Source organism: Chelonia mydas, chromosome 27, assembly GCF_015237465.2.
Source record: "Chelonia mydas isolate rCheMyd1 chromosome 27, rCheMyd1.pri.v2, whole genome shotgun sequence".
Lineage (NCBI taxonomy): Eukaryota > Metazoa > Chordata > Testudines > Cheloniidae > Chelonia > Chelonia mydas.
Window position 1 is genome coordinate 388,681 of NC_057860.1, and position 24,939 is coordinate 413,619.

The following is a 24,939-nucleotide window of genomic DNA, read 5'->3' on the forward strand; positions in this document are numbered from 1 at the left end:
CCACCACCATGCTCACGTTGCCATTGGATGGAGGGGCCTGGCAGCTCAGCCTGTTCTCCACCAAGCTGGGCCGAGGGCAGTGAGGACCATGGGCCTGGGCATGTGGAGGGCGGCGGAGGGCGGGCGGAGGCCAGGGCAGCCGGGGACGTTCCTGAGACAGGCCATCGAGAGGCCCCTCGCATCCACCCCTTTCTGCCAGTTACAGCTCTTGCTCTCAGGGCCCTGTTCCCCCCGGTGCCCTCCCGCCCCCTGCGTGAAACGCCACGGCCCTCCGAGGGGCGCGCCGCGCCCTGGGGTGCACTGGCCCTGCCGGGGGCCGAGGAACAGGGCTCGCAGCTTCCTGGGCCTGGGAGGCAAGAGGCAGCCATGGCAGGACCAGGCTGGGGAAGAGGCTGAGCAGGGCCAGGTGGGGGTTGGGGGGGTCGGGCAGGCGGGGGCGGGGCAGGAGGCGGGGCTTAGGCCGTGCAGGGCCGGGCCAGGTGGGGTTGGGGGCGGGGCTTAGGCCGGGTGGGGCGGGGCCAGGTGGGGGTTGGGGGCGGGGCTTAGGCCGGGTGGGGCGGGGCCAGGCGGGGGGTCGAGGGCGGGGCGGGGCTTGGGCCGGGCGGGGCCAGGTGGGGTTGGGGTCGGGGGCAGGAGGCGGGGCTTAGGCCGGGCGGGGGCGGGGCCAGGCGGGCGTGGGCCGGGCCGCTGCTGCTGCTGGCGCTGGCGGCCCGCATGGCGCTGGCGGCCGGCCCCGAGGTGCTGGGGTTCCGGGTGCCTGCGGAGAGCGGCCAGGCCCTGCTGGTCTGGGGGCTGGAGGAGGGGGCGGAGGTGAGGCCCGGCCCGCTGGGGGCCGCTGGACCCAGGGGAATCCCGCTCAGTGCGCCTGACTTGCCGTGGGGCGCCCCCCCCGGAGCAGCAGAGCCGGGGGGGGCCCGCCCCCCGGTCACTGCTGGAGTCGCTAAGGCCAGGGGGGAAAGGGGGATCGGGGCTGGGGCTGGGGCAGGGGTGCGAACTCTGGGGTGGGGCAGGGATGAGGGGTTCGGGGGGTGGGAGGGGGATCAGGGCTGGGGCAGGGGGTTGGGTTGTGGGGGGGCTGTTGCGGGCTCTGGCTGAGGCAGGGGGGTAGGGTGGGGGTGAGGGCTCTGGCTGGGGTGCGAGCTCTGGTGTGGGGCCAGGGATGAGGGATTTGGGGTGTAGGAGGGGGCTCTAGGCGGGGTTCAGGGGGTGGGAGGGGGATCAGGGTTGGGGGGGGCTGTTGTGGGTTCTGGCTGAGGCAAGGTGGTAGGGTGGGGGTGAGGAGGGGGGGCTCCAGGCTGGGGACAAGGGGTTAGGAGGGCAGGAGGGGGATCTGGGCTGGGGCAGGGGGTTGAGGATGTGTGAGGGGGGTATGGCCTCTGGGCTATTGGGTGCAGAAATGAGGGGTTCAGGGTGGGGGGGGCTCTGGGCTTGGGCAGGAGGTTGGGATGCAAGGGGAGGAACGAGGGCTCCGGCTGGGAGTGCAGGTTCTGGGGGCGGGCCAGAAATGATGGGTACATGGGGTGTGGGGGGTATCAAGGCTGGGGCAGGGGGTTGGGATGGTGGGGGTGAGGGCTCTGACTGGGGGTGCAGGCCCTGGGGTGGGGCTGGGTATTAGGGTTTGGGGCATAGGAGAATGCTCTGGGCTGGGACTGAGGGGTTGGGGGGGGGTGCAGGCTTCGGGAGTGCTTCTCTCAGGCAACTCCCAGAAGCAGTGGCATGTTCCCCCTCCAGCTCCTACATGGAGGCATAGCCAGGTGGTTCTGTGCACTGCCCTGTCCTCAGGCGCCACCCCCACAGCTCTCATTGGCCACAGTTCCTGGCCAATGGGATCAGCAGAGCTGGCGCTTGGGGTGTGGGCATCGTGTGGAGCCCCTTGGCTGCTCCTACGCCTAGGAGTTGGAGGGGGCACCTGCTGCTGCTGCTTATGGGAGCTATGGCAGGCAGGGAGCCTGCCTTAGCCCTGCTAAGCCTCCGACCAGACTTTTAACAGCCTGGTCAGCAGTGCTGACTAGAGCCACCAGATTCTCTTTTCGACTAGGCATTCCGGTTGAAAATCGAACACGTGGCAACCCTAGTTTTACACTGGTCTCTCAACGTTATAGGTGACAATTTCCTAAATCAAAAAGTGTTGTTGTACGTGATGCAAGAGAATACATTAGACCTCGTCATGACACACAGGAATTAATCACAGAACTAAAAATTAATAGTAACTTAGGTACAAGTGATCAAATGTGACTTGACCACATTTGTATTGTGCAAACAGAATGAAGGCCAGGTAGGGGGCTTTAAATGGGCCATTTTCACAAAGCTGAAAACAGTCATGAGCCAGATCATCTGGGAGGAAGAATTTAATCAGAAAAATGTGAATGATAATTGGGAATTGAATTCTTTAAGAATGCTTTACTTCCTGCCCTAAAAGCCACAATCAAGGAAGTAGGACATAATTGGTTTTGGTTTAGAGGGGAAGTAAAGGCAGCTATTATATATAAATGGAAGAAAGGGGAGGTTGATAGTAATGAATATGAATTGTAATGAATATGATAGTAATGAATATGAACCAGGAGTTGTAGAAAATTAGTAGGGGAGCAAAGGGGACAGAACGAGAAATCTACAACCAGCAGAGTTCAGGACACTAAGGAGGAATATTTTTAAGTATATTAGAAACAAAAAGAATCTTAATAATGGTATTAGGCCATGACTAGATGGCAATAGTAGAATTCTCAATAGTAATACAGAAAAAGCAGAAATATTAGATAAATAGTTCTGTTCTGTGTGGGGGGGGAACAGATGATGGCGTCATGTCATATGATAATACTCTTCCCATTCTACTCGTATCTCAGGAGGGTATTAAACAGCAGCTACTAAAGTTCGACATTTTTAAATAAGTCCATATAACTTGTTCCAAGAGTGTGTTGGTTTTGCCTTTTTTAAATCTGGCTGATGATGTGATGGACAGTTAATGTTGATTTTCAATAATCTTGAGACACTGGGGAAGTTCCAGAAGACTGGAAGAAAGCTAATGTTGCACTAATATTTGTAACGGCTAAATGGGAAGACCTGGATAATTATAGGCTTGTCAATCTGAAACTGATCCCGGGCAAGATAATGGAGAGGCTGATATGGGATTTGATTAATAAAGAATTAATGGCGGGTAATAAGATTAATACCAATCAACGTGGGTTTCTGGAAAATAGATACTGTCATACTAAACTTGATAACACTTTTTTTTTGAATGAGATTACAAGTTTGGTTGACAAAGTTTGGTTGAAGGCATTTGACTTGGAGGCATAGTGCATTGTGATAATTTTATAAAAAGAAAAGGCGTACTTGTGGCACCTTAGAGACTAACCAATTTATTTGAGCGTAAGCTTTCGTGAGCTACAGCTCACTTCATCGGATGCAGCCTAGAGCCCCCTCCTACACCCCAAACCCCTCATCCCTGGCCCCGATGAAGTGAGCTGTAGCTCACGAAAGCTTATGCTCAAATAAATTGGTTAGTCTCTAAGGTGCCACAAGTCCTCCTTTTCTTTTTGCGAATAAAGATTAACACGGCTGCTACTCTGAAACCTGATAATTTTATATCATTCTATTCTGGATCCCCAGGGTGCAGCCTGGAACTGTGGGACTGCTGTGCCCCCTTAACTCTCTCCAGCCTGGGCTGTCTCTCACAGTGCCTTGCTAGTGACCAGCAGCAAACCCCTCCAGGTGCTGTGATCACTCAGCACAACCGCATGTGGAGCCCCACTCCCAGCTAGAAAGTGGCAGTGTAGACAAGGCCTCAGTTGCTTGCAGTGTAGGTGGGGGCAGGAGAACGCTCCAGTATGTGTCCCCTCTATCTGTTTTATACCCTCGGTCCACGTGCTTGGAAAACACAAGTCCAGGCATGTCTGGGGGCATTGCTCAAGGCTTGTCTATACTGCCAATTTACAGTGCTGCAACTGTCTCTCTCAGGGGTGTGAAAAAACACTCCCCCTGAGCGCAGCAAGTTTCAGCGCTGTAAAGCACCAGTGAAGACAGTGCACCAGCACCGGGAGCTGTGCTCGCGGCGCTGGTAGCTATGCCCCTCTTGGAGGTGGTTTTTTTAGAACTCTCTCCCACTGCTGCGCCGCGACCACACAAGGCATGTTAAAGCGCTGCCAGTGTAGACTAGCCCTCAGTCTCCAGGCAATGTTGAGTAATTCCCCTGGTGTGGCCTCATGCAGGTGAGTCACTGAATTGTAGCTCCCTTGCTGTGCAATGGTTGTTGATGGGTTGTTTGAAAGCCCGCCCAGGTGTTGGTTATTTGCCTTGCTGTTGCCTCTGGGGAGATAATATCTTGGCTGATTCCCCAACTTACATCATGTTTTAGTGACGACCGTACAACACATTTCTCATGACTTCATATGCATTAATGATATGCATGTGTGGATAGAGAAGAGACTTTCAGCAGGTCATAACCTTTCCCTGATACCTTACAAGGTATGCTTTATATGTAAAATAACGATTATATAAAAATGAGGAATATGGGGGTTACAGGATGCTCCCCCAAGGTATAGAATGTCACAACACTCCAAATAGATTAAAAACTGTCTAACTGATAAGTCTCAATGTAATTATAAATGGGGAATCATCATTGATCAGGTATGTTTCTAGTGGGGTCCTGCAGGGAATAGTTCTTAGCTATTTAACATTATTATCAAGAAGAAGAAACAAAATCATCATTGATAAAAGTTTGCAGATGACACAAAAATCGGGGGAGAGGTAAATAATGACAAGAACAGGTCACTGATACAGAGTGATCTGGATCACTTGGTAAGCTGGGAACAATGTAAATATATACCTATAGAAACAAAGCCTGTAGGCCATACTTACAGGATGGGGGGCTCTATCCTGGGAAGCAGGGACTGTGATACAGATCTGGGGGCCATGGTGGATAATCAACTGAACACCAGCTCCCAGTGCTAATGTGATCCTTGGATGAATAAATGGGGATCTCTTGTGGCCACAGTCTCCAGCAGGGGTTGAGCCTTGTCCACTCTGAGGTGACAAACACTGGAGGAGCAAGCAGCCAGTGAGTTTCCCCATCTTCCTAGGGGTGGTGGGGTCAGGCTCCAGCCACAGGGCTTCGGCCTCCATCTCCAGGTTCTGGGGTCTGTCTCCGGGCTCAGGGCTTCTGGCTTTGTCCCCCAGCCGCACAGCGGTGGCTTCAGCTCCTGCCAACATAGCTACCGCCGCTCATTGGGGGTGGTTTAATTATGCCACCGGGAGACCTTACAGCAGTGCAGCTTCAGCCGTACAGCTCTGCTGCTGTAAGATCCATAGCGTAGCCGTAGCCCTAGTAGCTAGCTGGGTGGCTGGGAAAAGTGATAGTAACATACAAGTATCACTTTTCACAGCAGCAACTTACCAGCCAGCAAGTCTTAAAAAAAAAAGAAAAAAAGGGGGGGGGGGGGAGAGGGGCAAAAAAAGCGAAAGAAAAAACAACAAAAAACATGCAAAAACAAAAACATGCAAAGCACCTTATTTGTGTTTCTAGTCTGTTTAGGTCCAGAAAAGAATAGAAACAACTGCACATAATTTGTATTATTGAGTCTGCAAAAAAAAAAAAAAAAAAAAAAATACAAGGATCTGGACATGCAGCTGTGCATATTTATTGGTTTTTCCTAAAGTTAATTAAGTATTTTATGAAAAATTGTCGGAGCGGCCACCAGCAAGAATTGGTGGCTGCACTCTGAAGCCACCAAAAATTTGTTGACCACTCCTGCACTAGATGGATGTTGGGTCTGATCCAGCCTGGCAGTTCCTGTATTCCTATGTAAAGAGTCAGAGACAATATCTGTCCAAACCAAACACTCAAGTTATATTTTACCCATGTTAATTACTCAGGCGGTTTATTATTATTAGAGGAAGAAACTGATTGTAGGAAAAATACTCCCTAATTAATAATCAAGGTTGTGCATAGTCCCTGTTCACAGTGCCTCTTGGCTGCTGCTCTATCTCCTTAGCGCTGATCTTCGTTTTCCTCTTTTTTTCCTCAGCATTCTCTGTTTTCAGCATTTTCTGAGTTTGGGTTGCTGTATTCAGTTCGAGTTCACAGAAATGCTGCAGTTGCGGGGCCTGGGTATTATGCTCTGGTCAAGTTCTATTCAGCTAGAGATGCCAGCAGAGCCCAGCGCGCATGCCACAGGCAAAGATTATTTCAGAAATCTCCCTTAAAGGTAAGTGAATTAAAACAAGGTGTAACTTCCAGTTATTAGCAGAGAGGTGTCCTGCAAATAGGGTGGTATCCTGGATTAATCTTTAATTAGAGATTATCTCATGTAATGGAACCTCCAGGCAGATGTCCAACCAAAACTGGCAACCGTAGGGTATCCCTTTAAATAGTTTTGAACCCTCTAGTGGCACTCAGTATGTTCTGTAGTTTAGACACCACACAGAGCAGTAGTGTGTATGTGTAACTAGGTGTTGCATGTTGTGTATAGTTAGTAAACGTGGTTCTTTGGCCCCCCGCGATGGTCATGTGGTTCCTTCATATGTATAAAAAGCAGAACACACAACAGACTGTTACCTAATTCCAAGTCAGGACTCCTTCACATGGTTAGTACGGTCTCTGTCTGGAAGAATGGGGAAGGGACATAGGCTGGGGACCTGAGATGTCTGCCTTAGGGCCTAGGGTGGTGCTGGCACAGGGAAACACAAGTGGCTGTGGAGTCTTCTCCATTTGAGGGTGGGGTTCCCAGTCCTTGAAGCCCTGAATCTCAATGGCACGTTAGGGTCTTGCTGGACCCCCACACAGATCCAGCAGTAAATCATTCCCTTTCTTTCCGCTCTCTCGAGGGGTAGCTGCTGGAATGCTCAGGGGCGTCTGTTACACTAACATCGCTACCACTCCCTCCTCTAACCCCTGCTTCCATGGGGTGGGGCATCCTGTCTCACAACCAGGGCTGGCAAGACTGCATTTGCCACCTCCCAGAACCACTGCTGCCTCTGAGGAGGTTGGGGAGTGGGGTACCATCACCCTTGTCCTCCCAGAGCTATCGATGCTGGTTCCTCAGTGGGACCCTTGAGCACTAAGGGCCTGGTCATATGGAACAGGAAGAGCAGTGCTAGTGAATACTTACAGCTTCCTGCCTGCAAAGCCAGTCTCACCTAATCCATGTAGGGCTTTTCTCCTCTGGGCAGGTTTGCATTTGCACCAGACAGAAGACCTTTAAGCAGCAAGTCCTTGCTCTGAGGAGTTACAAGTGTAAGGAATTAGCCAATTACTACCTTGGTTTCAATGGCTGGTCGAACCGAATCATTATGGTAAGAAGCCCTTCTTGTATTCTTTTGTTCCCTCCTGGTCCCTTATTCCTGATCTGGGGAGCTGATGGAGGGATTTGAAATGGGGGAGTGACTTGGTCTGATCGGGCAGCGAAGAGAGCCTTAGCAGCTGCATTTTGGACAAAATGTCAGAGAATTACCTGGCTATGGGGTCGACTGGCCAGAAGGAGTTGCTCTGCTGAGCAAGGTAATGAGCACAGAAGCTTATCCTAGCGCTGGGGCCAGACATGGAGGTACCAGATCTTCAAACTGTGGAGAAGAGAGAAGAGCCAAGATTTGGCCATACCCTGCGTGTGACACAAGCGGTCAAAGACAACTTGGAGATTGCAAGCCTGATTGTCAGAGAGGGTGGTGGCTGCTGGAGCTTCTTGAAATAAAATGCATGGCCCTCGGGGTAGAAAGTTTGGACACTTCTGCTATGGCTTCACCATAGTTATTGGGCTCAGGGTTTATATCGCAGCCATCCCTTCTGGTCATAAAAATCTATTCATCTCTTTTTCCTACCATCCCTGCCCTCACCAGGTCTCACCTAACAGACATCCTCTCGTACACAGATAAAACTAGCTCCCTGGATGGACCCCATGCCATCTCTCTGGCTCCCCTCTCTCACTGCTATCCCCAACTCTTCAACTAGTTGCACTGTCACTTGGATACTAAAACACCGGTTTTAGCACCACTTCCGAAGGAAACCACTTCTGAGCCCCACATGCAGCAGCTCCCTTCCATGTATCTGAAGTATCTTTTCTCAGCCACAAAGGTTCCTGTTGCCGATCTCCTAGTCAGTGCCGACATTTATTGTCTAAGTATTGACAAATGCACAGTAAAAGCTATGTCAAAATCCTTCTGTGATGGTTTGAAAATGCAAATCCCAACAGCTGCAGAATATTTCTGGGTTTGACGTGGAGAATGAAGAGCTGGGAGGCTTGCCAGAGAGCAGGTGCCTGAAATACCTGTGCATTGTGGAAGTAATGCTGCCCCACCATGGGATCTGCACCAGAGGACTTGGCGTTGCTGAGGCACATGTAGAAAATGGCCGAGGTACGTGTCCAGTGCAATTTGGTAACTTTGTGATTGTTAGTGTTGATCGCTTCCACGCTGCTGGACGCTCAGAGGCACTAGAATGTTGCACTGCTGTTGGACTTTCTGCAGGGTGGGCCTGTGGACTACCAGCTTGTTCAGCAAGGTGTTGGTAACAAACGCTGTGGAGTACCAAAGCTACAGGACCACCACTGTTCTCTCCCTTCCTCTCCTCTGTTTTGTATCTCTCTCTCTCTCTCTCTCTCGTCTCCTTTCCTTTCATGTCTTTCTTTAGTGCTCATTTGCGCTCCATCACAGGCACTCTTCTCGGATGCATTATGTGTAAGGCTAAGTTTTTGTCACGGATACTTTTAGTAAAAGTCAGGGACAGGTCACGGGCAATAGACAGAAATTCACAGAAGCCGTGACCTGTCCCTGACTTTCACTAAGAATATCCCTGACAAAAGGGGTAGACAGGTTCAGCACCCACTGCTGCTGGGGCTCCCGGGTCCCACACCACTGCAGTGCAGGGAACTCTGGGGTCCCCCGGCTTTCGGGGCTGGGCTGCTTGGAGTCCACCCACCGGGGCTGGGCAGCTGTGGGGGGGGTCCCCCCGACCAGCGTGGGGGCTGGGAGCTGCAGAGGCGGGGCTGGATGGGAACTCTGGCCCTGGGGCAGAAAATGTCAGAGGTCAATGGAAGTCACGGATTCTGTGACCTCCATGACATAATTGTTGTACTTAAAGTACTGCAAAGGATCTTTTCAGGGGGAATAAGGCAAAGCGCCACATTTATTGGTGATACATGTATCAATCAACACTGTATCATATGCGTATGATATATATTACACTCATGCACTCACGCACGCACACAAGCACACTCCGTCTTGTTGTTACCAACTAGTTGCTCCCCTTAATTTCACTGGCCAGGTGAGTTAGATGGGGGAGGGGTGGAGCCGAGCTTCTGCCGATCCGGATCGATGTTCCTATGTTGACAAGATAAGACCCAGGGTCCTCTGCAAGACTCCTCAGATTTATAGCAGCTTTCCTCTCACGCAAATCTATACCAGATGCAAAATCTGTGTCTGTGTCAGTTGGTCCTTTGTGCTGCTTCCTTCTGGGTTTTGTCCCAATGCTGTTCAAAGAGCGTGTTTTCAAAAGAAGGTGATCGCTTCTAACCCCCAAGGTCGTCAGTATGTCTGCTCTTCTTTAGTGAGCCCACTTGACGAGTTTTATTGTTCTTGGGTCTGGCTTCCATCTCCTCTCCAACTGTTGCAGCTGTCTGGAGGTGCTTGCCTTCCACGCCTTACTCATTCACACCTCGTTCATTCAACAGGGCAATTGATTAAAAGGGCGGAGGGGGAGGAAATCTTATTCTACTGCTAGCAAAAAGACTTTTTTTTTTTAACATTATTCCAAGGCTCAATACAAAGTTTTCTGTATAAGGATCTTATACAAAGTTGTGTGAAAATAGAGGCATAATACAAAGTCATATGGAAGGTATGTGAAGATGCTTAGTGCAGAGATTTATCTACATAATCGTAGCCTTAATTATGTGAAATGGGTTTGATACTCATCCAGTTCTTAGTGGACAGAGTGTCTGCATCACACACTGGCAGCAGGACTCCACGCTGTCAGGTTGGCTGCTATGGGCGTTAGATGTAAACTCTTTGGGAAGGAATGGTGTGTCACTATATCTCTGTACGGTGCCTAATGCCATAGGGCCCTGATCAGGATTGAGGTTTCACGGCACTGCCGTGTTACAAATAATTTTAAAAGTGCAGCAATAAACAGTCTTCCTACCAGAGTAATATGAGTTACTGGGTGAGCGTCTGCTTATCAGAAGGGATTTAACTGTGCAATAAGCTCTTGGTAGTACTGTATGACCATCATGCTTTCAAATGTAATCTTTGAAAATAACACCTTTTTGGGTTTAGATCCCCTTGAGTTTGTCATGAAAACAGGAAATGTTCAGAAACTTGCAGTTGAGAAAGCTCTGTCGGCTGCATTTCAGAAGATACTTCTCATAGTTTTAGGTAAGGCATTTTTATACATTGATTATAAATATCGGGGGGGTTGGTCTGAGAATAGCTGTGTTGTAGGTTTCATGATAGTGAATATGAACTATTATAAATATATTTTCTCAAAAGTGTTGCTTAGGGTTGAATGCTTCCTTGTTTGGTCTCGGCTCAAAGTTAAATTTGTGAGTGTGTGCAAAGTTTGCATCAAATAAGTCAGCCATTTGAGTCCGCTGAGTGGAAGGAAAATATACTTGGCATATTGCAAAGGAAAAATTAGATGTTTTTGGTCTATAGATAGCTGAAACAGCCAAATGTCTGAAAACCTGGACACTTTTCAAATGCAAACCCTGCATTAATACTATCTTAAGGTTGTAATTGGAACAAAAATCCAAGATTTGAAGAAGCTAAGGCTCCAATAGCAGCAGTAACCCAGCCACACCGTTACACATGATTTTTGACTACTGGCTAGCCTTCTGCCATCTCTGGCCTGCAGTCTGGTGAGTTGTGTGTTTTGTAACTGTTTTGCTCGGTGTTGTACCTGTTAACTGGGGCGCTCTCTCCCCCTTGAGCTTTAGAGTTGTAGTTACAGAACCTGGCTCCTAGCCTACATAGGAATTGTGGACACCTTCTCTCTTCTTGACCGGCTGCTCACGAACAGGGTAAAATTGGTAGGGGAAGTAGAAGTGGGTGGCAACCTGGGCAGCAGTGACCATGAGATGGTCGAGTTCAGGATCCTGACACAGGGAAGAAAGGAGAGCAGCAGAATACGGACCCTGGACTTCAGAAAAGCAGACTTTGACTCCCTCAGGGAACTGATGGGCAGGAACCCCTGGGAGGCTAATATGAGGGGGAAAGGAGTCCAGGAGAGCTGGCTGTATTTTAAAGAAGCCTTATTGAGGGCACAGGAACAAACCATCCCGATGTGCAGAAAGAATAGCAAATATAGCAGGCGATCAGCTTGGCTTAACAGAGAAATCTTCGGTGAGCTTAAACAGAAAAAGAAAGCTTACAAGCAGTGGAAACTTGGACAGATGTCTAGGGAGGAGTATAAAAATATTGCTCGAGCATGCAGGGGTGTAATCAGGAAGACCAAAGCGCAATTGGAGTTGCAGCTAGCAAGGGATGTGAAGGGTAACAAGAAGGGTTTCTACAGGTATGTTAGCAACAAGAAGATGATCAGGGAAAGTGTGGGACCCTTACTGAATGCTGGGGGGGGTGAGGGTGAGGGGCAACTTAGTGACAGATGGAAAAAGCTGAAGTACTCAGTGCTTTTTTTGTCTTGGCCTTCATAGGCAAGGTCAGCTCCCAGACTGCTGCACTGGGCAGCACAGTATAGGGAGGAGGTGAGCAACCTTCAGTGGTGAAACAACAGGTTAAGGACTATTTAGAAAAACTGGACATGCACAATCCATGGGGCCAGATGCTCTGCATCCGAGAGTGCTGAGGAAGTTGGCTGATGTGATTGCAGAGCCATTGGCCATTATCTTTGAAAACTCATGGCGATCGGGGGCGGTCCCGGGCAACTGGAAAAAGGCTAATGTAGTGCCCATCTTTAAGAAAGGGAAGAAGGAGAATCCAGGGAAGTACAGACTAGGACTGTCAAGCAATTAAAAAGATTAATCGCGCTATTAAAAAATATTGATCGCGCGATTTAAACAATAATAGAATATCATTTATTTAAATATTTTGCTTGTTTTCTACATTTTCAAATATATTGATTTCAATTACAACACAGAATACAAAGTGTACAGTACTCACTTTTTAGATATTTTTGATTACAAATATTTGCACTGTTAAAAACAAAAGAAATACCATTTTTCAATTCACCTAATACAAGTATTGTAGTGCAATCTCTTTATCATGAAAGTTGAACTTACAAACAGAATTATGTACAAAAAATAACTGCATTCAAAAACAAAACAATGTAAAACTTTAGACCCTATAAGTCCACTCAGTCCTACTTCATGTCAGCCAATCACTCAGACAAACAAGTTTGTTTACACGTGCAGGACATAATGCTGCCCATTTCTTGTTTACAGTGTCACCTGAAAGCGAGAACAGGTGTTCGCATGGCACTGTTGTAGCCGGCGTCGCAAGTTATTTACGTGCCAGATGTGCTGAAGATTTATGTGTCCCTTGATGCTTAAACCATCGTTCCAAGGGGCATTCATGCTGATGACTGGTTCTGCTCAATAACAATCCAAAGCAGAGCGGACTGACACGTTCATTTTCATTATCTGAGTCAGATGCCACAAGTAAAAGGTTGATTTTCTTTTTTGGTGGTTCGGGTTCTGTAGTTTCCACATCAGAGTGCTGCTCTTTTAAGATTTCTGAAAGCCTGCTCCACATCTTCTCCCTCTCAGATTTTGGAAGGCACTTCAGATTCTTAACCTTGGGTCAAGTGCTATGCTATCTTTTGAAATCTCACATTGGTACCTTCTTTATGCTTTGTCAAATCTGCAGTGAAAGTGTTCTTAAAACGAACAACATGTGCTAGGTCATCATCCGAGACGGCTATAAGACAAAATATATGGCAGCATGCGGGTAAAACAGAGTAGGGGACATAAAATTCTCTCCCAAAGAGTTCAGAAACTAATTTAATTAACACATTTTTTTTTTTTTTTTTTTACCTAACATCATCAGCATAGAAGCATGTCCTCTGGAATACCTTGCAATGCCGGCTACAAAAATACCATGGGAACGCCTGTTCTCACTTTCAGGTGACATTGTAAATAAGAAGTGGGCAACATTATCTCCTGTAAATGTAAACAAACGTGTTTCTCTTAGTGTGACTGAACAAGAAGTAGAGCTGAATGGACTTGGAGGCTCTAAAGTTTTACATTGTTTTGTTTTTGAGTGTGGTTATGTAACAAAAAAAAAAATCTACATTTGTAAGTTGCACTTTCAAGATAAAGAGATCACACTACAGTACTTATATTCCCCCCACCGTTCCTCAGACATTCTTGTCAACTGCTGGAAATGGCCCACCTTGATTATCACTGCAAAAGGTTCCCCCCTCCCCCCGCCCCCTTGCTGGTAATAGCTCATCTTAAGTGATCACTCTCCTTACCGTGTGTATGATAACACCCATTGTTTCATGTTCTCTGTGTATATAAATCTCCCCACTGTATTTTCCACTGAATGCATCCGATGAAGTGAGCTGTAGCTCAAGAAAGCTTATGCTCGAATAAATTTGTAAGTCTCTAGTACTCCTTTTCTTTTTACTACAGTACTTGTATGAGATGAATTGAAAAATACTGTTTCTTTATCATTTTTACAGTGCAAATATTTGTAATAAAAAAATACTAAGTGTACAATGCTCACTTTACATTATTATTTGTGTTGTAATTGAAATCAATATATTTTAAAATGTAGAAAAACACCCAAAAAATTTTAATAAATTTCAGTTGGTATTCTATTGTTTAACAGTGCGATTAAAACTGCGATTAATCAAGATTAACTTTTTAAAACGCCGCAATTAATTTTTTTGAGTTAATCGCATGAGTTAACTGCAATTAATCATCAGCCCTACTACAGCCTCACCTCAGTCCCCAGAAAAATCATGGAGCAGGTCCTCAAGGAATCCATTCTGAAGCACTTGGAGGAGAGGAAGGTGATCAGGAACAGTCAGCATGGTTTCACCAAGGGCAAGTCATGCCTGACTAATCTAATTGCCTTCTATATCCACTGGCTCTATGGATATGGGGAAAGCGGTGGACGTGATATACCTTGACTTTAGCAAAGCTTTTCATACGGTCTCTCACAGTATTCTTGCCAGCAAGTTAAAGTAGTATGGGCTGGATGAATGGACTATAAGGTGGATAGAAAGTTGGCTAGATCAATGGGCTCAATGGATAGTGATCAACAGCTCGATGTCTAGTTGGCAGCCGGTATCAAGCGGAGTTCCCCAGGGGTCGGTCCTGGGGTCAGTTTTGTTCAACATCTTCATTAATGATCTGGATGATGGGATGGATTGCACCCTCAGCAAGTTCACGGGTGACACTAATCTGTGGGAAGAGGTGGATATGCTGAAGGTAGGGATAGGGTTCAGAGGGACCTAGACAAATTGGAGGATTGGGCCAAAAGAAATCTGATGAGGTTCAAGAAGGACAAGTGTAGAGTCCTGCACTTAGGATGGAAGAATCCCATGCACCACTACAGGCTAGGGACCGACTGATTAAGCGGCAGTTCTGCAGAAAAGGACCTGGGGATTACAGTGGACAAGAAGCTGGATATGAGTCAGCAGTGTGACCTTGTTGCCAAGAAGGCTAACGGCATATTGGGCTGCATTAGTAGGAGCATTTGCCAGCAGATCTAGGGAAGTGATTATTCCCCTCTATTTGGCACTGCTGAGGCCACATCTGGAGTATTGCATCTAGTTTTGGGGCCCCCACTACAGAAAGAATATGGACAAATTGGAGAGAGTCCAGCAGAGGATGACGAAAATGATTGGGGGTGGGGCACATGACTTATGAGGAGAGGCTGAGGGAACTGGGCTTATTTAGTCTGCAGAAGAGAAGAGTGAAGGAGGATTTGATAGCAGCCTTCAACTACCTCTATATAAAAAAAGATTTCACAAAACTAAGTGATTGGGCAACAAAATGGCAAATGAAATGTAATGTGGATAAATGTAAAGTAATGCACATTGGAAAAAATAACCCCAACTATACATACAATATGATGGGGGCTAATTTAGCTACAACTAATCAGGAAAGAGATCTTGGAGTCATCGTGGATAGTTCTCTGAAGACATCCACACAGTATGCAGCGACAGTCAGAAAAGCGAACAGGGTGTTAGTGTTGCCGGCACCCAGTGCCGAGAGGCTGAACAACAGCTTGAGTTGGTTCGTTACCCGGTGTGCTACACCCAATAATCACAACGGGGTGGAGAAGCAGAAAAGTTTATTTGAAGCTTCAAATAGGTACAGGGAGATTTGAATCTCAAATCCTGCACCCAGAGCAGGAAGTTACACAGGCTTTTATACATCCTTTTTCCCAGCACACTTATCCAATAGCAAGCTGCCCCAAGTATCCATATAGCCAGCCAATCCAGTTCCCAGCTAGTTCCCTGGTTCTCTGTATCATTTGTTAAACTATACATAAAGCTGCTTTATTCAGCATTGTTCTTCCATATCTGCCCTGTTTGGCCTTGCTTAGTTTCAGGCAATCTGACTCTGCAACATATTGTTGCAGATTCTCAGCAGAACTGCTGTGTGTGCCTCCAGCGGGGGGGCCAAGGACACTTGGGCCTAGTACGCAGAGCTGCTCCGAGTGCCTCCAGGCGGGAGGGGGGGCCAAGGACACCTGGGCCTAGTGCGAGGGGGCTTCATCGACACTCGTGGTCTTCCATCCCCTCGAGTTACCTAGTGGCCATGCCCCAGTGTCCCCAACATTAGGAATCATTAAAAAAGGGATAGAGAATAAGACGGAGAATATCTTATTGCCCTTGTATAAATCCATGGTACACTCACATCTTGAATACTGCATACAGATGTAGTCTCCTCATCTCAAAACAGATGTACTGGCATTGGAAAAGGTTCAGAGAAGGGCAACTAAAATGATTAGGGGTTTGGAACGGATCCCATATGAGGAGAGATTAAAGAGGCTAGGACTTTTCAGCTTGGAAAAGAGGAGACTAAGGGGGGATATGGTAGAGGTCTATAAACTCATGAGTGGTGTGGAGAAAGTGAATAAGGAAAAGTTATTTACTTGTTCCCATAATATAAAAACTAGGGGCCACCAAATGAAATTAATGGGCAGCAGGTTTAAAACAAATAAAAGGACGTTCTTCTTCACTCAGCGCTCAGTCAACCTGTGGAACTCCTTGCCTGAGGAGGTTGTGAAGGCTAGGACTATAGGACTAGGCTAGGACAGGGTTTAAAAGAGAACTGGATAAATTCATGGAGGTTAAGTCCATTCATGGCTATTAGCCAGGATGGGTAAGGAATGGTGTCCCTATCCTCTGTTTGTCAGAGGGTGGAGATGGATGGCAGGAGAGAGATCACTTGATCATTACCTGTTAGGTTCACTCCCTCTGGGGCACGTGGCATTGGCCACTGTTAGCAGACAGGATACTGGGCTGGATGGACCTTTGGTCTGACGCAGTATGGCCATTCTTATGTACCTGAAGGGGGGTTCCAAAGAGGATGAAGCTAGGCTGTTCTCACTGGTGGCAGATGACAGAACAAGGAGCAATGGTCTCAAATTGCAGTGGGGGAGGTCTAGGTTGGATATTAGGAAAAACGATCCCACTAGGAGGGTGGTAAAGCACGGGAATGGGTTCCCTAGGCCGGTGGTGGAATCTCCATCCTTTGAGGTTTTTAAGGGCCAGCTTGACAAAGCCCTGGCTGGGGTGATTTAGTGGGTGTTGGTCCTGCTTTGAGCAGGGGGTTGGACTACATGACCTCCTAAGGTCTCTTCCAACCCTAATATTCTATGATTCTATGTGTTTTAGCTTATCTATCTATTATACTTATATGGCTACCATTATCATAGTACCTGAGTCTACACTCAGAGCTAGGGCTGATATTCTGAGCTCAGGTAAACATATGGTAGGTCTCATCAAGTATAACTAGCAATGTAGCCATGGTAGTGGTCGCGGCAGCATGTGAATACATACACCCAGCAGTTCCAGGCGGATTTGTGCTCGCTGTGTTTCTGTTGCATGTGCTACTGGAGCTGTGCTGCTATTTATGCTTGTGCCAGCTTGATGAGAGCTAGCCCCAGTATGTCTACACAAGCTGGGACTCGCACCCCTAGCTCACAGTCTAGACGTAGCCGAAGGGTGAAATTTTCAGACAGACTTGGGCTGCTGAGTCACTTGGGCCCTCTTTAGAATTTTACTCAGAGGGCCTTGCCCAAGGTTGCAGGAACTCTGTGGCAGAGCGGGGAATCCAACCCAGGTTTCCTGAGTCCCAGGCTCCCTAACCCTGGGCCTTTCTTAAAATAACACATACAATAACTGCACTGTCTACAGGGAACCCAGAGAGACACCCCAGTGTCTGTGTGCTGATACAGAAAGCCTGGCGTGACCTGTGGCGAGGCACTCGAGATCACTCAGGTGGCCTGTGCTCTCCTCCTTCCCAGGTTTGTCATTAGGGCCAGAGCAGGGCCCTCTCTGTGTTGGGAGCTCCTCCATGGACATTCCTGAAGATGAGTGCTTTTGTCCATGAGCGTTTAACTTATGCCTGTCACAAGTTGCATGGAAGGAAAGAGGGTTTGTGGAAGGGCATTTGGACCTGACTTTTGATTAACTATTGAACTGGACACATGCCCACCATCTGAACATAGGTGCCTCATGGATGCTGATCCGTCAATACTTTGTTTAAATGAATAGCTCTTAAACCTGCATTAAATATCGATTATTATTTTTTGCATTTAAGAAACAAAGTCGGTTTCCAGTCTGATGATTTTGATGGAGCAGATTTGGTGTTTAGTATTTTTCATGAGCAGAGGAATACGCAGCAATCTTTCCAGCAAACATTGATTCCCACTCTCGGGCCCTGATAAAGCAAAGCACTTAAACGTGGGCTTAAGTTCCATGAAATCAATGAGATTTAAATATGTGCTTAAGTGCTGTGCTGAATCAGAGCCTAAATTCCCACGACTGGCTTAGACTTTTAAAATGTCATTTAGGCCATGTCTATCCTACAGAGCTTGTGCCGGCACAGCTCCCTAGTGTAGACGCAGTGTGTGCTGACCCAAGGAGGTCTGCTGCCACAGTGACACCACTTCCCCGAGCGATGTTAGCTACGCTGACAGAAGCACTCTTCTGTTGACATAACTGCATCTACACTGAGGGTTTTGTCAACATAGTTATGGTTGGTTTTGTGGAGTGACTTTTTTCACACTCCTAGCCGCTGTACTTATAGACCAGGTCTGAAGTGTAAATATCTGGTGGATTTCCTGCTATCAGATCTGACACTTGTACAGAAGCAGGTAAATAGCATCCTCTTGTTTGTTTGTACCCTGCTTTCCACAGATTCTGGCTCCTCTGCTTTTCCAGTCTTTGCTTGGCCTAGTTAAGTGCCTTTTGTTTTTCTGCCTGATCTGGAAAGCAGATGCTCTAGACCAGAGGAAGGAATGGGGTACGGAGTGTACAAAGTAATTTCACAGCCTGGCATTGTCAGACTAGGTTGTGCAAAGTGTGTTCTCAAATGGGGGGCGTGAGAAGTAGCTTCATAAATCACTGGATTCTCTTCTTAGCTGTGCTCTCAGATCTCCCATATCTCCGACTCCCCACAAAAGTCTAATCCCTTAAAACCTAATCCTGCTCCCACTGAAGTCAGCTGGAGTCTTTCCACTCATGTTAATGGAAGCAAGATTGGGTCCTTAAAGGAACAAATGAGCTATAACCCCCACGCCTACCCCGTGCCAACAATGGGAAGATAAAATTAGTACCTACTCCATCTCTGAACTTTTTAAACTGCCTGTCCCCAGGGGATTGATGCTCCTGGCTCTCCAGGCAGTTATAAAGCTGAGTTCAGTCTTGAGACAGTATGGAATCATTTTGTGGTCACTAAATCGAGTGGTAAGAAAATACCTCCTTAATTCTCATGTTGCATGCTTGTTTCAGAGAATGGTAAGGTGGCTGTGGAGTACAACTCTGCCCAAGAGGAACCCATTGACTCCTTAACAGATGAGGAGCTGAGGGGACTTATTCAGGTAAATAGAGGCTGTTTTGTCTTGCACTGGCCCACGACAGGCGAGCTCGGCACTCCTCTACGAAGGAAGCAGAACGAGCAACAGAATAGCGTCGTGCCACCTCAGCCAACAGTAGGAGGGAACATAGACACCAACTTGCCCGGGCACGTCTCCTAAACCCGGCATGTGGGAACTGATTTCCAGTTTTAGTCATACTCAGATATGAGCGGCAATCATTACAAGTCCCTTTATCATGTATCTAGTAGATCCTCAAAATGCATTTCTTCTTACCATGTCCTACAGTATGGTTGCAGTACTCAATTCCTGAAATTATTCAGTATACTGAGATTTTAAAACTTTATTTTCTTGATATTATTACGCAAAATTATGTATTTTTTAAATAGCATAGGAGACACTAGGGATGCTGTGTAGAGACCATGTCCTCAGCCACACTGTAATGGCCCCAGCAGTATAACTCATGACAAAGCCAAGGCCCACGCTTCCTGTAGCATTGTGTGGGAGCGACACTCTCATTAAGGTTGAAAAGGCACTTCACTTCCAAATGAGTCTTTAGAGCGGTTTTTAAAATAAACCTCTCCTTTGGGTTGCACTTCATCTACTTGCTCTGAAGCTGACAGCAAAGAGTTAACAAAGGGATCTCAGTAAACTGGGTGAATGGGTGACAACATGAAAGTGATTAAGTGCAAAGTGATGCACATTAGAAAAATAATTCTAACTACACCTAGAGAGTGATGTGGTCTAAGTTAGCTCAGGGTAGATCTTGGCATCCTGTGGATGGTTCTCTGAAATATCTGCTGAATGTGCAGCAGCAGTCAGAAAAGCGAACAATGTTAGGAGCCATTAGGAAAGGGATCGATAATAGAAAATATCATCATACAACTAGATAAATCCATGGTGCACCTAAAACTTGAGTCCTGCTTGCAGTTCTGGTCACCCCATCTCAAAAGATATTGGGAACGGTGCACACAAGGGTGACGACATGATTAAGGGGGTGGAACAGCTTCTGCACCCCGAGACATTAAGGCTGGGACTGTTCAGTTGAGAAAAGGTGACGAGGGGGAGGATAAGACAGAGGCGCACAAATTCGTGACTGGTGTGAAGAACATGACTAGGGACGTGTTATTTACCCCTTCACATAATGCAAGACCTAGTGGTCACCTTGTGAAATTAGAAGGCTTCCAGTTTAAAACAAACATAAGGAAGTTCTTCTTCACGCAACGCACCATCAACCTGTAGAACTTATTGCCAGGGAATGTGTGAAGGCCAAAAGCATAACTAGGTTGAAAAAAGAATTAAGTAAGTTCGGGTCCCTCAATGGCTACTGGCCAAGATGGTTAAGGATGCGAACCCGTGTGCTGGGTGTCCCTAAACCACCAACTGCCAAATCTGGGACTGGACCACTGGGGATGGATCACTGGAAAATTGTCCCGTTCTGTTCATTCCCTCTGAAGCATCTGGCACAAGCCACTGTCAGAGGACCGTATACCAGGCTAGATGGACCATTGGTCTGAGGCAGTCTGGCCGTTCTTATGTTCTCTAAACTCAAAGGTGATTACTTGTAGAGGGTTGACTGAAAGCTGTTAATTGTGAGTTATGTTATCATAAAAAGGAAATCTTTTCAATGTAAAAAAAATCATAATTCTTATGCTGGACTTAAAAAGAGCTGAACTTTTAAATTCAAACTTTACATGTAGGCTTGAATAAGGAATAGTCGCCTTGCTTAATCTGAAAGCAGTGGGACTTGCTGGGGATATTCACCGGATCTGTGACAACACAGTCATCCCACAGCACATCTGGGCATTGTGCAGCACCCACAGCAGTGTGGGTAGAGGAAATGTCTCAGTGAACCTCCTGATGCATTAGTCCTCTTAAGGTGCACGTAGGCAAAGCAGTGTTTTCGTAATTACAACATTCGAACATGGTTTGTTTTAGTTCTGGATCTAATATATTTACAGTGCAAAGTGCTGTGGAATTGCCTTAGGTTATTTTTTATCCTTTTTGTTAAAGAAAGATATGGATCTTCTGCTATGTAGAGCTATTTTGTTCTCCATTTAAATCTTCCTTTCCATTGCCTCTTCCATCTGAGTATATCAAAGGGCTTTAAAGCACCCAGAGTAATTGGTTTACTCATGGTCAATGGGAAGTTTGTGGTAAAGCCAGGAAACAAAACCTAAATCTGATCTGTCCTGTGCTTTAACCACAAAATTGTCTTCCTCCCTTGGTGGCTTGTGGAATTTGAACTAATAACATCTCTCAGGGCTTGTCTTCACTATCGGGGTAAGTCGACCTAAGTTACACTACTCCAGCTACTCTGGAGCACTTAGAGGAGAGGAAAGTGATCAGGAACAGTCAGCATGGATTCACCAAGGGCAAGTCATGCCTGACTAATCTAATTGCCTTCTATGACAAGATAACTGGCTCTGTGGATGAGGGGAAAGCAGTGGACGTGTTGTTCCTTGACTTTAGCAAAGCTTTTGACACGGTTTCCCACGGTATTCTTGCCAGCAAGTTAAAGAAGTATGGGCTGGATGAATGGACTATAAGGTGGATAGAAAGTTGGCTAGATTGTCGGGCTCAACGGGTAGTGATCAATGGCTCCATGTCTAGTTGGCAGCCGGTATCAAGCGGAGGGCCCCAAGGGTCGGTCCTCAGGCCGGTTTTGTTCAATATCTTCATTAATGATCTGGAGGATGGCGTGGATTGCATCCTCAGCAAGTCTGCAAATGACACTAAACTGGGAGGAGAGGTAGATACCCTGGAGGGTAGGGATAGGATACAGAGGGACCTAGACAAATTGGAGGATTGGGCCAAAAGAAATCTGATGAGGTTCAACAAGGACAAGTGCAGAGTCCTGCACTTAGGACGGAAGAATCCCATGCACTGCTACAGACTAGGGACCGAATGGCTCGGCAGCAGTTCTGCAGAAAAGGACCTTGGGGTTACAGTGGACGAGAAGCTGGATATGAGTCAACAGTGTGCCCTTGTTGCCAAGAAGGCCAATGGCATTTTGGGATGTATATGTAGGGGCATTGCCAGCAGATCGAGGGACGTGATCGTTCCCCTCTATTCGACATTGGTGAGGCCTCATCTGGAGTACTGTGTCCAGTTTTCGGCCCCACACTACAAGAAGGATGTGAAAAAATTGGAAAGCATCCAGCGAAGGGCAACAAAAATGATTAGGACACTGGAACACATGACTTATGAGGAGAGGCTGAGGGAACTGGGATTATTTAGTCTGCAGAAGAGAAGAATGAGGGGGGATTTGATAGCTGCTTTCAACTACCTGAAAGGGGGTTCCAAAGAGGATGGCTCTAGACTGTTCTCAGTGGTAGCAGATGTCAGAACGAGGAGTAATGGTCTCAAGTTGCAGTGGGGGAGGTTTAGGTTGGATATTAGGAAAACCGTTTTTACTAGGAGGGTCGTGAAGCACTGGAATGGGTTACTTAGGGAAGTGGTGGAATCCCCTTCCTTAGATATTTTTAAGGTCAGGCTTGACAAAGCCCTGGCTGGGATGATTTAGTTGGGGATTGGTCCTGCTTTGAGCAGGGGGTTGGACTAGGTGACCTCCTGAGGTCCCTTCCAATCCTGATATTCTATGATTCTATGTGCATAACATAGCTGAATTCGACATAGCTTAAGTCAATTTACCCTGGTGTCTTAACTGCGCTGTGTCAACGGGAGCCGCTCTCCGGTCGACTTCCTTTACCCTTCTTGGAGAGGTGGAATACCGGGGTCCACCAGAGAGCGTTCTGCAGTCAATTTAGTGGGACTTCACTACACCCACTAAATCGACACCCGGCTGCATCAATTTCCCCGTAGAGAAGACAAGCCCTCACTCTCAGCACACAAACTACTGAGACCAGTGAGCCAGCTACTCATGATAAACTTGAAAGGGGCAGCTTGGGAGGAGAGAGATTCCTTTTGTTTCATTGGCTTGTGGCGCTGGTAAGTCAGAGAAATTAGCAGAGATGCTAGCTACCCAGAATGGGAGAGCCAGTAGTTGACAGGTTCCCCATCCAATGTTTTTGCACTGACATGATTCAAGACAGGGAAGTGTTTTCCTGAAATGTGATTAAAATACAATGGTTCGTTCTGCATTTCCAGGAAATGGTAAAGAAGGTTGAACTATGGTGCTGAGTAGCAAATACACTCTTAATTTCTCTTTCCAGGTCAATGACTTGTCCTTGGAGCAGCTGAACCTTGAAGAAGAAGAAGAAGAATTTTTGTCTGATTTCAGTTTTGATGAAGAGCACCTGCTGGAGGGGAAACAATCTAATTAGTGTGGTTTAAAGTATTCTGGGAGTTTTACAGTATTTATTTCAAATTGTTGCTCAGGAATGAAAGCATAAAGTTTTGACATTGCACATGCTAAATGTTTTAGATGCTTTATTTCTTCGGATTATAAAGTGGTGGAAATAAATGATTAATCTATTGTTACTAAAATAAAGATAGACAAACATAGCTAAGGATCGCCCAGTTCATTCCTTCCTTCATGGGTCCTGAGAACACCAGGATTGCCTGGGTTACCTTCAGCTTGGGCATAACGCTTGCAGCTCTGCATTAAGATAGATTATCATCAAATTTCATGCTGCAGGGTTTCAGCAGGTCAACCTGTGGGGGTCAGGAAGATATTTTTCCTCTCAGTGTACAATTGGCCAGGTGTAGTCTCTGAGAGAGCAGCAACAGGTGAATGCCCTGCCACAGGAGACCGTAAGTAGCTGCAGAATTTACACACACAGACACCTGTTTGCTCACCTATGAAACATTTCTTTAACTCTCATGTAACCTACCAAGCCAGTCAGTTGCGAGATAAAAGCGGTTTTCCTATGTGCCCTTTCCTTCTTCGTATTAACCTGCCATAGTGCCAAACAAAGGCCCTTTTTTGCTTAGAAAGTGCAAGTTTTGCATTACATTGACATTAAACTGCAGCATGAGGCTTCTTGTTTTAACAGATTCCCCAAATCATAGAAGTGTAAGACTGGAAGGGACCTCAAGAGGTCATCTCGTCCAGGCCCCTGCACTCATGGCAGGACTAAGTATTATCTAGACCAGGGGTCAGCAACCTATGGCACGCATGCCAAAGATGGCACGCAAGCCAATTTTTTTTTAATGGCACGCTGCTGTCTGCCGAGTCCTAGCCGCTGGCCCCACTCAGCCCACTGCCGATCCCAGGCCAGCAGCGGGCTGAGCGAGGCCGGCAGCTGGGACCCCGGCAGGCCGCAGCGTGCCATTAAAAATCCTGCCCGCCCCGGCCTGCTCCTCTCCACCCCCACCCCCCCGTGTGGGGGCAGGGTGAAGAAGCTTGGTCCTGCCGGCTGCTGCTGCAGGGCAGGCAAGCTCCCACCTCCCCCGCCTCTTCCCCCAGCGTGCTGGGGTCCTGCCCCTCCTCCTCTCCCTCCCTGCCGCTGATTAGCTGATGTCCCTTGCCAGGGAGGGGGAGAAGCGGGGCCGCAGCCCGCTCGCTACTCCAGGGAGGAGGTGGAGACAAGGTGGGGATGGGGTCTTGGGGAAGGGGGATGGAATCAGGGCATATCCCCTCCAGGCCCCTGCCATGAGCCACTCTGGGCAGGGGGCTGGGAGCACCCCCACGACCCCAGCCCACACCCCCAGCCCTCTGCCCTGACCTCTGCACCCCCCCACATACACTGCAGCCTCCTGTCCTGACCCCTGCGTCCTCCCATGACCCCAGCCCTGACTCCAGCACCCCCCTCACATGCTCCCAGCCCTCTGCCCTGACTCTTGCACCCCCCACATTCCCACCCCCACCCTGAGCACCAAACGGGAGCTCCTGCACCCCCTCCCCCCCCACATACCCACATGCACCCTCGCACCAAATGGGAGCTGCCCAGGTAAGCACTCCACACCCAAACCTCCTGCCCCAATCCTGAGCCCCCTCCCTCATTCTAGCTCCTGGCCAGACCCTACACCCCAACCCCC

General features: G+C 47.6%; 1 protein-coding gene across 8 annotated transcripts; it reads left to right on the forward strand.

The window, feature by feature from the left end:
• The first annotated feature begins 658 nt into the window (after positions 1-658).
• Positions 659-23,463, forward strand: RDM1 (RAD52 motif containing 1). Of its 8 annotated transcripts, XR_005223506.2 has the most exons (8): positions 659-810; positions 6,018-6,197; positions 7,162-7,284; positions 8,178-8,340; positions 10,255-10,353; positions 10,707-10,835; positions 18,914-19,002; positions 23,172-23,222. XR_005223506.2 is itself a non-coding variant. In XM_037886969.2 (7 exons), exons 1-6 carry the CDS (start codon positions 715-717, stop codon positions 10,787-10,789), a joined length of 744 nt encoding a protein of 247 aa, XP_037742897.1. In that variant the 5' UTR covers positions 659-714; the 3' UTR covers positions 10,790-10,835; positions 23,172-23,463. The 8 variants fall into 8 exon arrangements, 7 of the variants coding, with proteins under 7 accessions (XP_037742897.1, XP_037742895.1, XP_037742898.1 ...); XM_037886969.2 differs by lacking the exon at positions 18,914-19,002 and having other exon boundaries at positions 23,172-23,463; XM_037886967.2 differs by lacking the exon at positions 10,707-10,835 and having other exon boundaries at positions 23,172-23,463.
• The last annotated feature ends 1,476 nt before the right edge of the window (positions 23,464-24,939 follow it).